Source organism: Octopus sinensis, linkage group LG3 (assembly GCF_006345805.1).
Source record: "Octopus sinensis linkage group LG3, ASM634580v1, whole genome shotgun sequence".
Classification (NCBI taxonomy): domain Eukaryota; kingdom Metazoa; phylum Mollusca; class Cephalopoda; order Octopoda; family Octopodidae; genus Octopus; species Octopus sinensis.
Window position 1 is genome coordinate 90,338,657 of NC_042999.1, and position 17,083 is coordinate 90,355,739.

The following is a 17,083-nucleotide window of genomic DNA, read 5'->3' on the forward strand; positions in this document are numbered from 1 at the left end:
TTAATATTATTCAGAACTGAAAAATTTTAGTTTCAAAATATGAGATTTAAAAGTGTAGAAATAATAGACAGATAATAGATTCTTAGAGATTTCTGATTAAATATGAAATTTAAATTTACAAGAGCTAATGGAAAAAGTGAAATACACACAGTGCCAACAAGACCTAAAGACAAGATAATACAAAATCTAAAAACTTTCCCAAGGTAAACACTTTAAGAAACACTTCCTAAGATACAGGAATCTACCACAAGAACCAACCAGACTAAAAACAAGATGTGGAAAATAGTAAAATAAATAATCCAATGTAAAACTGTAAGCTGATAGGCTATAAATATATTACTTGATGTAAAAATTAAACCAAAACAAGACAGGGCTACATGACTGGGCAATAGAGAAAATCCATTCCATAGATATAAAACCTGATATCAAAAGGCAGCTTCCAAGAAAGTGATATCCACTGATTTATCTCAGAAATGACAGTAAAAGAGCTTAAGATCAATGCAGACAGCATGGATGTATCATATATACAGGGTTTCCTCCCTCAAATTCATTATTGTCAACCTCAATTTCATTATCTTTAGTCTCAGTTACATTGTTGTCTATCTAAATTTAGTCGTTGTCAACTTAATTGTCATCACTGTGAGATGGAGCAAATTTCTTTATGAACAGACATTAATATCAGTGGTTATTTGTTGCAGGATTGTAAAAGAATGTAAACATAAAAATGTTTTGTAAAGGATTACGATTTCTGTACAATAAATAGTCACCCCTTTATATTATTGTAAATATATAGGCATTTAATACATTAGACTTATGTAAAACTCATACTATATCACACACACACACAAATGACAAACAAAATCAATTTAATCTTTTATTTGTTACTCCTATTTCGTAACTGTTTTAGCATATTCCAAATTCAGCACAATCATTTTTAATAATAAATGTCAGCCCTGTGTCAATTAATACATATGTATATGTAGGTTGATTTAAGGATGTTGAACCTCATGTGGATGACAAAGGACCAGGATGACTGATAATTATCAAGTTATCTCTCCTTCTCAACCATTAAACATCTCTCACTCTTCCCATGCACTGCCTGACACTACCCTTATCCTTAACCAACACATCCACATGTCATCCCTCTTTCTCTCTCATCCTTTTACTGTTTATGTTATTATTCTTACTATTCTACTGCTCTTCACAACCTTCTATACTGTCACTCATCACATTCTCCTGCCTTCCCCTTCCAACTTATGCATCATTGATCACCCCTCACCATCTTTGTTCACCATTCACTACATCCAGGACTGGGAGTTGTGGCAATTTGCTGTACTTGAGAAGACAGGTCAAGCTAAGTAAAATCATTGTCATTCATACATACAGGCTTGTCCTTTACAAGTTCTGGACCTGTGCCAATGGCATGTAAAAAGCACCCAGCACACTGTAAAGTGGTTGGCATTAGAAAAGGTATCCAGCCATAGAAACCATGTCACAACAGACAATAGGAATCTGGGCAGCTCCCCGGCTGGTCAGATCCTGTCAAACTGTCCAACCCATGTCAGTATAGAAAGCAGTTATTAAATATAATGATGAACCAACCTCTTCAGACATCACCTATTCTTCCCAACTTTCCTTTGAATGTATATTTATCATCGTTCCTCATTCATTTTATTTGTCCCTTCACATAAACTCTATGAAGTAGCTGATATTAGGAAGGGTATTTAGCTGTATAAGCCATAAAATCGACATTGGAATATTATGCAGTCCCTGGGTTCATCAGATCTTGTCATACCATCCAATCCATGTCAGCAGGGAAGACAGGCATAAAAAAATGAAGACATACACATAAGACACACAAGTTTTGTGATACAAACAGGAAAATACAACTCAAAACATGAGTATATATATTTACACACAAACATATATATATACGCACATATAAATATACATACACACACATATATACCCACAATATAATCACACCTACACTAACTACTCCCACACCAATACTCTTCCTCATTTGCATACCTCCATACATCCCAAGAAACCACCTGCAACACAACACATTCCTCCTCCTAAGCCCATTTTCTACACAATCTGTACATCACTTCTATCACCACACACACACACACACTTCTCCAGCTGGTGTACCCATGTATTTTTTTTACTACAAAATATCTGTTCATGCCTCTCCTTTCTACTTTAGATAATATATGGCACAAAGCCACCGCCTTTAATACTGCACCCACATTGCGTCAAGGGGTCTTCTCTTGTTTATTATTTTGTGATCCCAGTAGAGCTGGCATCATCCAATATACTCTGTAAAGCAATTGTCATTAAGAAAGGCATCCAGCGATAGAAACTTTGCCTAAGCAGACACTAGAAACCAAAACCCACAGGGTAGGTAGATCCTGTCAAACCATGCCAGCATTAAAAGAGGATGATGATATACATACACACACATATCCTTTGTGTTTTACTTGTTTCAGTCATTAAACTGCAGCCATGCTGGGGTACTGCCGAGAAGAATTATTAGTCAAATGAATTGATCCCAGTACTTTTGTTTTTAATGTCTGCGACTTCCTCTATAGGTTTCTTTTGCTGAACCACCAAAGTATGGAGACAAAAGCACATACACACACATACATATAAATGTGTGTGTGAGTGTGTGTGTGTAAGGTACAAAGCCTGTTTTATGAAAAAAAGGGTAGTTCATATCAGATAAGACCTAGAAGAAACATGTGATCTGCTCAAAGTGCTTACTGAACAAACTCAAGCACTCCAAAAAATCTGACATGTTCTAGTTCTTTTCAGATGAGAAGTATGTAGTCCAAAATTACAATGCAAATAGAAGGAATGATAGATGACTCTGTACCAGCCACACTGAAGTGCTCACTGTGCATAAGCACACCAAATTCCCATTGTGTGTGACGGCCTTGAGTGGGTGGGAGGGCATGAGCAATGAAGGTCACATCAGGCCTCCACACTTTTTCCCCACAAGATCTTAGGGTCACTGCAGTGGGCTACATTGAGATAACAAAGGCTGTTGTCAAGTCTCAGATAGAGTTGCTCAAGGGTGACTGTACGTGTAAATGAAGCTTTTTGAAAATGAACTTAATCTTGTGGTTTCATGCCACTATGGTCTTCTGAATATCACAAAGATATGAAACTTGAGTCATGAAATAAAAGTTCAATTTTTGTGAACCATATTCTATGCAACATGCATATTGAGGAGCTCTCTCTCTCTCTCTCCTCTCTCTCTCTCTCTCTCTCTCAAGTGTTGGACAGGATTCAACATATATATATACACATATATACATATACATTCATATTTATAAACATAAATACACACACACATACTCTATACAAATACTCAGTTCTTTCTTATATTATTTCCTTTTTTGTAAACTGAAGAGTGTATATATCTTAATAAAAAGAATTTAATGAACTAAGGAAGCAAGTTCATGACATGAATTTAGATTAGGTAATGTTTAATGCAATGAATGACACATTAAAATATTTTTTCTCAAGTGAAATTTCTCTGTAGTTGGAGATAGAAAACAAAGACCTAGTGGTAATAGCTAGTTTCAAATTATAAATATTTGTGTTACTAAATTTATAACAAGATTAAGGTAAAACTGGATCTTTGTTTGCAAACAAAGGACGATTATGGACAGGTTTTGGTCTCAATGGATTTCATTAGCATAAGTATACTTGTATGAGTTATGATCAGTTTACAATAGGTTTTTGTAAGTAGAAAAGACATACAAAGGATTTTAGCCAGAATAATTTACATAAAGAAATATGTTTTATATATATTTTTTAACATGCAACTCATATTTGCTAAAAATACTTTTATACTTTTTCTTCTTGTAACTGATGAAACAAGGTCTAAGCAGCAGATAGTATTATGTTGATGAGTTTCAATGATAGCTGACCCCTTGCTTGAAAACCAAAAAAAATCAGTTTTTTCCCCAAGCTTGCAAATTCATTACATGAAACTAACTTTTAATTTCTTGAAATTATCTTCTTTTCTTTCTGTCACCAACAATTACTGTTCAGTTTTTGTTTTCTTTTGCCAAATGAGAAATTCCAAATAATTGAGAAGTCTTTGCATTGCAAGTCATTCAGCGCATAATCTTGTTACTTATTTAATTATATCAGTGCCTACACAGAAGTGTATATACACACACACAAACTTATATATTCATTTATATAATTATACAAGGATATATATTAATTTTCTCTCTAATTAAATATACAAACATTTCATATATTTTTACCAAATTATAATATATTAACAAAAGTAAGCATCATTGATGGTTACAATATAAAATTCATATTCTTCTGAGACAAAATTCAGAAGATTATTTGGGTTAAATTACTATATATTTACCAGACTAGCTATGAAGGAGTGAAAAGCAGCCACTGATACATACAGCATGCAATTGATGATACAAAGATACAGAAAGAAAAAAAAAACGTACTCTACGGATCAAATATACAACAGTAGATCCACATTAACAATACTAATTACCAAATGCAACAGTCCTAGATTATCAAGCACTCTAAGTTAGAAATATGAATATTCTAAAATATACTAAGAACTAATTCAACAGCAATTTTTAAGACAACTAGCAAAATGGTATGGTTTGAATTATTTCTAAATATATAAAAAAAAACATTGAAATTTTACAAATTTAATGTTAATGATTATGATTACTGAAACAATAGAGTAATAGCAATAGAAGCAATCAAATAGTATATAACCTGAGGGTTTACTCCATGTGTAGCATTTGGTGTGCTTGGTGACAGGCAAATATTATTTAGATTTTCTATCCTCTGGAATTTTTTCCCTTCAATTTCCCAACAAGCATTCAACTGCTGAAGTTCAAACTGAACATTAACAGCATCAATCCCACCAATCTCAGTGCATAGCAAGGTCCTTGAATCTTATTTCTCAGACAATAGCCAAAGTTACAACTTCCTCTGGACAAATGTTTTTACATATTTAATACATTTGTACCATGAATAATACTCATTTCTCAAAAGGATTTTGATAAATCATAAGAAAACAAGTAACTGATTTTATACATTCCAACTGGAGAAAATCGAATCATCATCATCATTAGTTTAATACTTGTTTTACTATAATATCATAGGTAAGATTAATTTGCAACACAGCATCAAGATTAATTGCTTTTAATGTCATCTGGAGTGAATTGACATAATTTAGTTGCGAGCCATTTTTGTTGTAACTTAGATTGACTAACTTCTCTCTGTCCATAACCTAGCATACACTCATTTTAAATGTTATGTAATAAGCTATCAAACAAAATAAAAAAAAATCATTACTGCATCAACCAATATTTAATTTTATTACTAATAACTAACTTAGAGTGTATTGAGCCATTTTTTAGCTGAATAAATACAAGTTAAGCTGTCTGTACACGCAGCAGCTATTGGCTCAAATGCATTGGGTCCTGATTAGCCTTGTTACAATAACCACTGACAAGTATTACTTTGCAATTTTTCCCCTAATGCATCTCTTTTCCTTAGCAGGATTTAATAATTATAGTGTTCTAGTTTCCACATCACTTGATGATAGGATGATTGAACAAAATTATAGCAGACTCTGATAATATAACTTTAAAGTTCAGGTTTAGAAGTGGTGTGAGTAGATACCAGGATCTCTGTTTGATATCTGTGAAAAGTATGGATTAGCAAGTGGTGGAAAAATTTACTTTAAGAAATAATTTCTAAGGAAAAATTGACAAAAATTAAAGTCATGTAATTATTTGGGTAGTTTTTGGAAACTATTCTGAGAAGACATTTTACTCAAATGTACCAATTATTTTTACAATTTTGAGTAATATTACATTCAACAGTTTTAAAATTATCACAAGATAAAATTTAACTAACTTTGCCAATCTAACTGCTGACTAGTTAATTCCTCAATCTAATAAGGGTATACTTGGTGATAAGTGATTAAATGGTGAGCCACAAATATGTAGATTACAAGTTTATAGGTTCCAGATTTATCATAGAAAAAATATTTTGCCTTTAGATTATATCATTTACTCCAGATACTAAAAAGTGATTTTTAATACAACTTCAGGTTATGAACAAACAAAAGGCACAAATAGAAGTATTCAAACTAGTTCACAAGAATGATAAGATCTAGAAGGATGAAAAATTAATACAAAAAGTAACACAGGAATTTGAAACCTAAAAGAAATATTGTTTCAAGATGATGTCTGGAAATGTTTTTAAGTATAGGAACATGTGTATATCAGTCAGTAGGAAGGAATGAAGTTGATACAATGCTATTGAGAAAAAGCAGCCAAAAGATACAGATGATTTGACAGCTAAAGCAGATGGTTAAAAAAATTTGACAAGTCAAATGTACAAATATACCACTGCATACAGACAGTTTCATTAAGACAGGAGAACTATAATGTGTTGAATGAGGTGCAAGCATCAATGTCAGAGTTAAACTTATGCTTAAATTTGAGTAATTCTAACTGAGCACAGGGGTTAGTAGAGTTTAATTAAACAAGAAGAGACTTGAAAAAAGTTGAATGTATGAGCTGAAAAATCAGTCAGTTATTAGATTTTTATGACCTTTTGTCCAGAATTAGCAAGAATATTTCTGCAACGACAAACAGTATGTCATTGGTTAAATGCATGTGAGAACTAAAGGAGAGAGACTAATGAACACGTTCATTATTGTTTTAATGACATAAAATTGTTAAAGGAAACTACTGTAGAGTAAATGTGTATACAATTAACAGTGAATAATTTCAGGGATTTCATTAAAACAACAATTTTGATAAGAGATTTATAAAGCTTAGAGTAGATACTCTAATTTTCATAACTTTTAGTTTTATCTTATCAAAATAAATAGAGCACTAATGTGACTGTTGCTATGCAAAAACACCAAAAAATTTTCCTTCACAAAAATAAGATACTAAAGTACCAGTCTACACTGTGGAAGAGAGCCAAACCAAGTTAACAATAAATTTAAGCCCAAAATCCTTAAGGACAAAATTTCAAGAATGTTCTGCTAAGAATAGTAAAAACATTTTCCTCCTGATTTAAAAAAAAGTTAAGTCATTCCTACAATGATGAATATCTTTATAAAAACAGAGACTTACTTAACAATCTAAATCAGAGACTGATTTAACAATCTAAACCCACAGAGACTCATAATTCCAATCATATTACAAATTATTTCATTTGCAGATTATTATATTAGACACCAGTAAATAAGTTGATAGAATATATTGGGGATATGTTATAAAAGTACACAACAAAAGGAATCCAGTCATTGACAATTACATAAAACTATGCAAAACCTTGAAAACATTCAAGAGAAGAGTTTCATAGTTTTTGAATAGTACTATAAAATTTGCCCAAACAGTAATAAGATGCTTCATTGTTATGCTTGTTTTACTTCAGCATGTCAATAATAAATTGTTGCATCTTAGACACAATAGCCTGAATATGTTAGCTTAGCCACCTGACTTTTCTGCTAATCATGTATTGAAGTACATGATTTATTTTACTTTACCAAACAGTTGCAATCTAGAATTTTCTCCTAAAAGCATTATTAAAAAATTAAAACTTGTAAATTCTCTGGATTTTTTCCAGCAAATAATATTTTTGTCTTTCCTAACAGTAGCATATAAATTATAAATATAGAATATTTAAATTTAAAATTTTCTTAAGAAAGTTATTGAATGTTTTCCTATCTTGTTTAATTTGATTTCTAAAAAAAAAAAGGAAATTTTAAACATCTCAATAACTATAAAGAAAAAAAATTGTTTAAAATATAGTCAAATTTAACATTCATTAAGAGATAACACTGAAGATTGATTTTCAATAAAAATGAATAAGTGGAAATGAGAGCTGGTGAGATAACAAATAATAAGAACAATAAAAGAAAATAAGAAAGAAATGAAACATCACTATCTACCTTATGTATAATATTACTACTATTTAAAGTTAATATTTCACAGTTGTTTTAATGCAAACTTTCATCAGGTCATCTGTTTCAAGGAATCTTTTCAAATAGGAACTTCCAGCTCCACTATGTGTAACAGATACACCCACCTTTACTTCTTCATAAAAGCCAAATGGTAAAAAAAAAGTTGGCTTCTATAAAGATATACTTATCAAGTTGAAAATATTATGCCAATGGCTAAACCTTTTCAACTGATAAATGCTTTGAGAGTGAAGGTATTCCACAGCTATATTAAACATTTGTTGCCAGTGATTTTAAAATGTATATATTAATACTTGTTTATGATTGAATTTAGAAAGATATTCAGAACAATAATGTGTGAATTTTGCATTATCTTCAAACATAACAAGTACTAATTAAATAAAAGATACCTTTTTCACAAAGAAAGAATCCATTAAAATTTACTTAATGATTTTTCATAATAATATAGGTAAAGAGTTCTAGAAATATTAATGTACAGCTTACCTAATTAGCCAATTCTCTTAAATTAAAATGGTTATTTCATATTTAAGTGGAAGGAAAATCTTGATTCATATTTATTCTGTTTATATAATTTGCAAATAACTAAAGATTTTTATATATTTTGTTAAATTTTGCAAAGAAATTTTAAAATAATTTTACAGTGCTATATCTAAGCATTTCCCCCAAACTCTTTAAAGAAACTGCATTAAATAATTAAAACATTTTCTCTCTAACAATTAAAGCAAAGCTTCAAACACTACAGACATTATACTTATGAAATATTTTTGATATCTGTTCTTAATTTATAAAATATATGTATTAATCAAAACATCCTATTTTCGTAGATTTAAAATCATGTAATGAGGAAAGGATTTTGTTTCATAGTCATTAGTAAAAATATCATAGTTTAAAGAAATTAGATAATAACAAAAATCTTTAAACTGATGATTCACAACTAAAATGGTGAACTTAAAGATAATTATGTTATGAAATTCACAAGTTTAATGGTTTATATATATAGCATAAAATTTTCATTTAGCCTAAAGCAGAATAAATTTTAAATACTACACAATGAAGAAAGGTTATCTTCAATTAAGGTACCTTTTCTCATATTATATTAAGTTTGCATCATAAATTCAATTTAATAAATGAATAATGTCATGCAAATACATTCATCAATACTCCTACTATATCAAAACAATATTAACATTTTTAACCAATAATCTATTCACTAAAATAATTTACTTATATGATGAAGAGCTTTGCTTTAGTATCTATGTATAAGTGACCTTCAGGCATAATTTAGTGCTTAAAAGCTGCCTACAAGCATTCTAGAGCAAGTAAAACAGTAGCATGCCGCATACCAAGGGCAGCCACCATGTGCTCCTCATGCAAGCTTCTGGCCTCAGGATTTTTGGGTGAGTCCTCACCTTTCGATGAAAGGCTTTCTCTGCTTCCATAGGGGGATGAAATCTGCAAGGAAAAACAAAAAAATATATTATTGGAAAGTTAATATAGACCAATATTAATTTATGATAAGAAAACTTCTTATTAAAAATGCTGTAGCACTAAAGGCAGTAAGATATGAAATAAGAAAGAATTAGCTCCTATTTCTTATAGATGAATCAACAGCATAGAGGCTTGTTCATCTAGAGACTGTCATTGTCTTAGATACATGTTAACTTGTAAATAACAAAAATAAATAAAAATTAATGAGTAAATTCAGTAGTGCATGTTTTTAATAAATAATTAATATGACTTGCACAAAATGCAAAAGTGTCTATTGCAACACATAATTTCAGATCAAGTTGATATACCAGAGAGATACTAATATAATTTTTTTTAAATCAGCAAGTCCAAAATATAGAATGAAAAGTTTTAAAGGAAATCATTTTCCTAAAATTCCAGGAGAAGTGAAAATTATTAATAATTGTGTTAAGAGTAAAAAATAAAAATAATGAGGAAAAAGAGTAGAGAATATTTAGGTAGATATAAGTCAAGCAAGATTATATATGCAATAAGTAGCCATTAAAAATGAGATGTATTCACGAAAAACACACACACATATATATATATATATATATATATATATATATATATATATATATATATATATATATTAATATGAAATTGTTCTTATTGAGCAGCTTTGGTCAGCTGTGCTTATACAGACCCATATTACATGAAGAAATGCTTGAAAACAGATCATACAACTAACTTTTTTATATGTTAAACTACTTCAGTATGACCTGAAGTAGTAAGCAGCTCAATGACAGAGTATGTTGTATTACATTTAATGTCCAGAAATAATTATTGTGTTAAATAACAATCACCATGAGCTAATGACAGAAGATATCTGTCATAAAGGTATGAAAAACAATGCTTGTGAAGATATAGTTAGATGAGACAATCCCCAAAGTTCAAGATTCAGCCACATAACTGGTTGTTGTTAAAATATTCATATATGATATGTAAAATGATTTTTGAAATTGAGAAATGAAATATATATACTTATAAAAATGGAATATAACATTTTAGTAGAATATAACTTACCTCAGGTGTGACACTAGCTTCACTTTTATTGCTGTTATTGCCAACTTCTTTCAACCAATAATGTGTGTGTAATATTTCGAGCACCATAAATGCACTAGCCATACCACCAAGTCCATAGTTTGTATATGTATATTCTAAACCATGGACCATAGCTCTCAATACAGTCAACATGCCTTTAAATACTTGACGATTTACACACTAGAAGAAACAAAACATATGTTTATGGAGATGAAAAGTGAATAATACAGTTGTATACACATTTAGGTGGTATATACATAACCATCTTTGGAGAAAATTGCAATACTTTTAAAATGATACCATGTTTAGTGTTTTTTTAAAGAAAGTAATTCACTAAAAGGTGCAATAAATTGACTGCACCTTCTCCAACCTCACTGCATCATAAACTGCACACAGAGGAGAATAGATGTCATTTGGAGGGCCACTTCTGTCGGCTCTCTTTAATGTCAATAGCAATACCCAAGAAATTCTTAATTGTGTAACCCAATGCTTGCAGACTGCTCCACTGACTACTTCTCAAACTGAGTGAGGTGTTATCATACACAAGGAAACGTGTCTTATTGTCAATCTGGAAACCTTCACTCCACTAGAAACCCAAGTACTTTCAAATTTCTAAGATTCTACTCCTTTTGCAAATTCATCACGTGTTAATCAGATATTTGGAAGTAAAACCTAGAATCAAGAAGCCTTAAAGAAAACCTAGCGAAGATGAAATTTAGTTAATAGGAAAGATGGTAGGACTCTACAGTACCATTTGGAGAGTTACCATGCTTGGTATGTTGAATAAAATAGGTAGGCTCTCTGTATTGCGCCAATACAAACTTTGTGCACAAGAGATGCAGTAGCACCACAGGCAGGCTGACAGTGAAGAAAGATTTTTATACATAGCAGGTGCACAGGAGTAGTTAGTAGTCACAGCATTAGTAAAATAAATTCTTTCATATGCTTAGCAGGCTCTCTAAAATATAGTTAATAGCTTCTGTCATTTAGGTGATCTATGTTCTGAAAGCATAATGTAGTGATGATGATGAAAGACATATAGCATAATAACAGCAATACAATTTTGTAAAAATTACATACTTGCTCTGCAAAATGTGAAAAAAAAAAAAAAAAGCCAGGAAACTTACAACATCTTCAATATGCTGGGAGTCATCAGTTAGTTTTTTATCTAGGTTCTTGTTCAGCCGACTAACAACAAAATTACGATAATTTTCATCTTCCATTAATTTCTTGAGGCGATTGATTTTCAACCAACTTACGCCATGTCCTTCCACAACAGAACTTATAATTTCTTTCAAGAAAGATTGGTTTTCACTAGATTCAAAATAAAAAAGAAAATAGTTAATACTTAAATTAATAAAAAAGATCAATACAAATTCATCAATTTTATAAAATATGTAACTTAAGGAATTTAAAAAAAAATTATATTTTCATTATTTTCACTGCATTCATTTCTTTTTGAAGGTTCTCCACCAAAATTGAAAATTAAAAGTAATTCCTGAAATATCAACAATAATCTTTGTAATCCCAGTTGTGTCTTTAAAACTAACTTGAAGTGACTTTGATGTTGTAAATGTTTTTACCATTTTGGATAGATTACCTCAGGACAACATTACACTGTATTCTTGTTTTTGCTTTCCTTTTTTATTATACAGACCATCTATATTTACAACAAATATCCATAAAGAAGGTAGTAATTCTACATCTGATTACCTGGCAAATAATATACAGAAAGAGTATTATACCTATAGCCCACAATAAGTATAATACTAATTTTATATATAACCAAACAAGTGGTAAGTGCTGATATTCTGTCAATAGTTCAGAACAGCTAGAAGCGAGTTAAAGAATAATTCCATACAAAGATGTGAGGTGAGCATATATGGGCAAATATCTGTTTCATATAATATTGAGAAAGCAGGTTTTGAAAAAAATTGATTGCTCAGCAAAAGAGACATGACTGCATCATGTTCATTGGTTTTAAACAATTTCTGTGAACTGATGCTAGGGGACTGACAAAGGAAAGAGTTGGAAAATTGTATAGTATAATAATTTAAACAATTGCAGCGTGGAAGGTGTTTATAAGCCATGTAAGAAACACACAAAAACCGTTAGATTCACTTCAACATTTAAATTTAATTTACCAAAATATTTTCATCGCTTTGAGACCATGACTTGTTCACTGACAAATTTCTGTGCTGTATCACGGAATTTTGTCAATGAACAGGTCGCGGTCTCAAAGCGACGAAAATATTTTGGCAAATTAAGTTTAAATGTTGAAGCAAATCTAATGGTTTTTGTGTGTTTCTTAAATGGCTTATAAACACCTTCCACACTGTAATTGTTTTTGTTCCAGCACATGATCTCAGATCAGGTCACTTGCTATGCAAATACATCTCTGTAATAATAATTTAAATCTGATTGAAAAGATGATAAAACTGTACTTACCTATTAGAATTAGGCCGGGATTCAGTAGATTGTTGCCTTGTGATCTCACGTGGTCGTTGGCTTGTAGCTTGTTTTACTAATCCAGATTTCTCAACTCGTGCTCTTCGGTTACCTATAAAATCAATAAAAGAGAACTACATTTTAAAATATTTTCCAAAACGACAATCTTAAATTTTAGGTCAATTAAATGATACATACTGCTTTAGCATAATATATATGGTAACCATGTACCTTCTCTATTGCAAGACACCTTCCTGTTCTGCTATTCATACTTTAACCTCTTATTACTTGGCACAAAGCTACCACCCTCAATACTTCCCATTGTTGAGGAGTCTTGACTTGCAATTTGCTTGGTGACCTTATTGCTACTGGGGCTATGTAAAAAGCACCAACTACACTCTAGTATTTGATATTAGGAAGGACATCTAGCCATACAAACCATGCAAAAGTAGATAGTAAAGATTCACATAGTCTTTTGACTTGCCATCTCTTATCAAACTATCCAACCCATGCCAGCATGGAAGGAGGATGTAAATTGATAATGATGACAAAAAACAGAGATTGATATTAAAGAAAGTGAAATAACTAAAGTGACTAAGAGATAGGAACTGAATGTGAGGTGTGCATAGTAGGCTGCAGTTTAAAGGTGTATGAAGTAACTTACCTAAAGGTGCAAATGGTTTATTTTGCGGTTTGCTGTGGAAGTTTGGCATAACAGATCGATTATTCCCTGACAAAGGAACAAAAGAAAAATCAATAAAAATACTTAAACAATACTTTAGACATATTTCAAACATTAGTTCCAATATTTTTGTCTTAAAAACATCTTGCATATATAAAATACAAACCACCAAAAGCATGTGCTGTACTGTGCTTAAAATTCAGATATAAACATATAATGTCCAGTAACAATTTCTTTCTTATTATTCAGCCATAGTTATTATTTCATTAATTTAAATAGCTTACGCAGCTCTAATATTTCTTCTCATGATCAATGACAATTTAAAGTGTAGATGAACTAATTTGATCTCTACATTTCATCAATAAAATCTAACTGCAGGATAGCAATTTCTCCTATGAAGGAAAAAATAAAACAGTTTACTTCAATGAATACATATATGATATAAATTATAGAGTAATTAGGGGACCTCACTGTGTGATAGGATATATGGGTCTTAATTAACAAGTCAAAGCGAAGTGAGGCATAACAAAATTTTTCATAAAAATAAAAATGTGATGAAACAAAATGATTGTCATAAAGGAAAAGTCTAAATTTACATATTTAATGTTCCGTTAAATGCATTGCTTCTTCCTTGTCAGATGCTCCCCCAATCTGCCAGACATGAAGCTGTTGAGTCTGTGCATTTAGCTGCGTAACTACTCTACACCTGCCTGTCTGCCAACCCCTTTCTGCTCCACACTCATCCACCAACTAACTATATGCTTTCAGTCATGCTCAACCTGGAACCTACACATATTCTAACACTTGATGCAACACTTGTCCCTTCACCTTCAACATAATCTAAAAACTCAATGCAAGTTGAATTTACAACCACATTGATTGCACTACTGCTAATCTGATTGAGTGTTTACGTATTGTCACTGTAACATCTTATATATTATAGAGACCAATCACTGACTAGGTGAGAACTTTGTGAGAATCTTCTGAATGTCTATAATAACATACTACGTCTCTTAAATTCCATTACTAGCTACTCTAACCTCTCTGGTTACTCCACTTTGTTACTATTCAGTCTTTGTTTGCTGATGCAATGATCCAAAGGCAACCTCTCACATCAGTAAACAATGGTTCATTTTTCAACTTGTGATTTTAATTCTTAGAGGTATGAATACTTATTTCCAATTTTACAACTAGCTCTACCATCAACTATCTGAGGTTATATTTGATTCAATACCTTACCACTTTATTTCTTTGTAATTGTTGTGTATCTGTGTGCCCATTTCTGCTGAATCAACACAACTCTGCCAACCCTTCCTTTCAATATGCCTCCCTCACTAACCTTTTGCCACACAGATCACGTCTCTATCAGATCTCCATGGTTACACCTCACTCCATATATCATTCACTGCAATTATGCCATTATCCACTGCTTACTTGTGATACTTTTAACCTATTCACATTTTCACTTCTGCCAGTCATTGTTTGACCATGCTGATGCAGAATTTGTGCCTAAAAATTCAGAGTTTTTCACTCCACATAGTAACTATACTTACTGAAATTACAAACTCATATGGATTCTGTAACAATATAATGTGAATAGGTCAAGAAAAGCAATTAGAAGTACTAAGGGAAACTGTTTAGTTTAATTAAGGAATATAAAGTAAATCAAAATGCTCAGGGAAGGAAAAAAGAAATAGAAGCTATAAGCTTTCTACAATAAAGAAAACAGTTTACTTATTGAGAACAGAAAAACATAAAAGAAGAAGATAAAACTGAAATGGAACCTCAAAAACTATGACAAAAAAACTTTTCTAAGTCAATATGTTGTCAATATTTTATAGAAAGAAAATCAGTATGAAATCCAACAGTAGATTAGAAGCTCCAAACTAAAAGTAGAAATACAAGGTTTGATTTTGGTGGCTCAGGATCAACAACTAAGCACAAAAAACTACCAAAATGTAATAATAAAAGTGAAGAACACCATCAGTAGACCAATCAATAAGTTACAAAGAAACAACTGATCACATCATTTCTGGATGCCATCTTTACAAAGGTCATAACTAAAGGACATGACTGAATAGTGCTCACGGGGTAATATATACCAAAGCTAACAAATTTTGATACACTAAGATATCTTGACAATCAAGGAGATCAATGCAATCTCCGTTTAATAAAGTAACGCAATACATACTCTTACATAACTGATACATGGTACTATGACACATTGCATATGAGTCTCCTAAGGCAGACTTTAAGCCAGACATAGGGTAAGCTTTTTTGAAAAATGACCCACATAAGCTATGACTTATCATCAGGTGGATTGCACTACTAGAAAAAAATTCACGGCAATTTTTTTTATTAGTGTGCCATTCACAAAGTTCTGATGATTGCAGCTTGCCAATGACAGCTCTAAGTGATTACTCAACTTGTTAAGAATAGAACATGCTGCAGGTGGTGCAGTAGAACCTCACATGGAACTGTTGAAAGCATGATAATAATAATAATGGTGATAGTAGTAGTAGTAAAGGCTTTTGAAGAAAAAATATATTTAACTATAAACATAAAATTTGGTTATGAATTATAAAATGAATAAATGCAATAAATAAAAAAGTTACCAGCCAGTTCTCCCAGAAATCCCGATAAGGTGCTACTAGTGCTCTGAGCTAAGCCACTCAATTCACTACTGATAGTGGACATTATAGATGATGCAGTAGGAGATTTGTCTGAAGATTCAGACAGTTGCTGAAATGTAATAAATAAAATGAGAATTGGTAAAATGCAGCAAGTGTAAAATATTCAAAATGATATTCAAAAAAGCTAAAGATAATTTTTCCATTACATTGGTGATGTTTAGCACTAGTCTAAAAGAACTGCAATAAATTGAATATTCATGCATATATGTAGGGCTCTGCTATTAGATTTGTGGTATTCACTTACACAATTAAGTTATACATTCATATAAAATTGTACTGTACCAGTAATTACATATATTGAATAAAAAAGAAGTGATATTAAATGTTAAGTCCTCAAAAATTAATCATAAGTTAGATCTGTCAGTCAAATACAGAATATTGATAGGTAAAGTAGAATAGTATATTACAGATAAGTACGGAAAACTATATATAAATGTCTAAATTTTGCCCACCATAAATATATAATTATATAATTACTAATAATCTAAGAAAGAAAGAAAAAAAAAAACGATATGCTCCATGATTGCTGTAAACAACTAACCATTTATTATTTAAAACTATTTAAAACTAATTATTTAAAAAGTAAATTTCAGGCATCAGTTACTTTCTTCTGGAAAAAAAAATGTCAATTGCAAGCCCTGTAATGTCTTCTATGTCTAGTCATGTATTATTCTCGTGTCATATAATTTCTGCAAAATC

The 17,083-nt window shown here is 31.1% G+C and overlaps 1 protein-coding gene across 15 annotated transcripts in view; it reads right to left on the reverse strand.

Moving 5' to 3' along the window:
• LOC115209646 (MAP kinase-activating death domain protein) overlaps nt 1–17,083 on the reverse strand; it is a 185,654-nt gene that overhangs the window by 102,464 nt on the left and 66,107 nt on the right. For 13 of the 15 annotated variants that reach the window (XR_004998265.1, XR_004998263.1, XR_004998264.1 and 10 more), the window contains 6 exons: nt 16,307–16,433; nt 13,674–13,739; nt 13,010–13,121; nt 11,689–11,875; nt 10,544–10,741; nt 9,355–9,463 (listed from right to left, as the gene is read on the reverse strand). Coding sequence is in view for 12 of the 15 variants with exons in the window: in XM_036501146.1 (XP_036357039.1) it covers nt 9,355–9,463; nt 10,544–10,741; nt 11,689–11,875; nt 13,010–13,121; nt 13,674–13,739; nt 16,307–16,433 (799 nt within the window). In the remaining 3 variants the exon portion in view is untranslated. The remainder of the gene's footprint in view (nt 1–9,354; nt 9,464–10,543; nt 10,742–11,688; nt 11,876–13,009; nt 13,122–13,673; nt 13,740–16,306; nt 16,434–17,083) is intronic. The other 2 variants (XM_029778107.2, XM_036501148.1) reach the window with 1 other exon arrangement.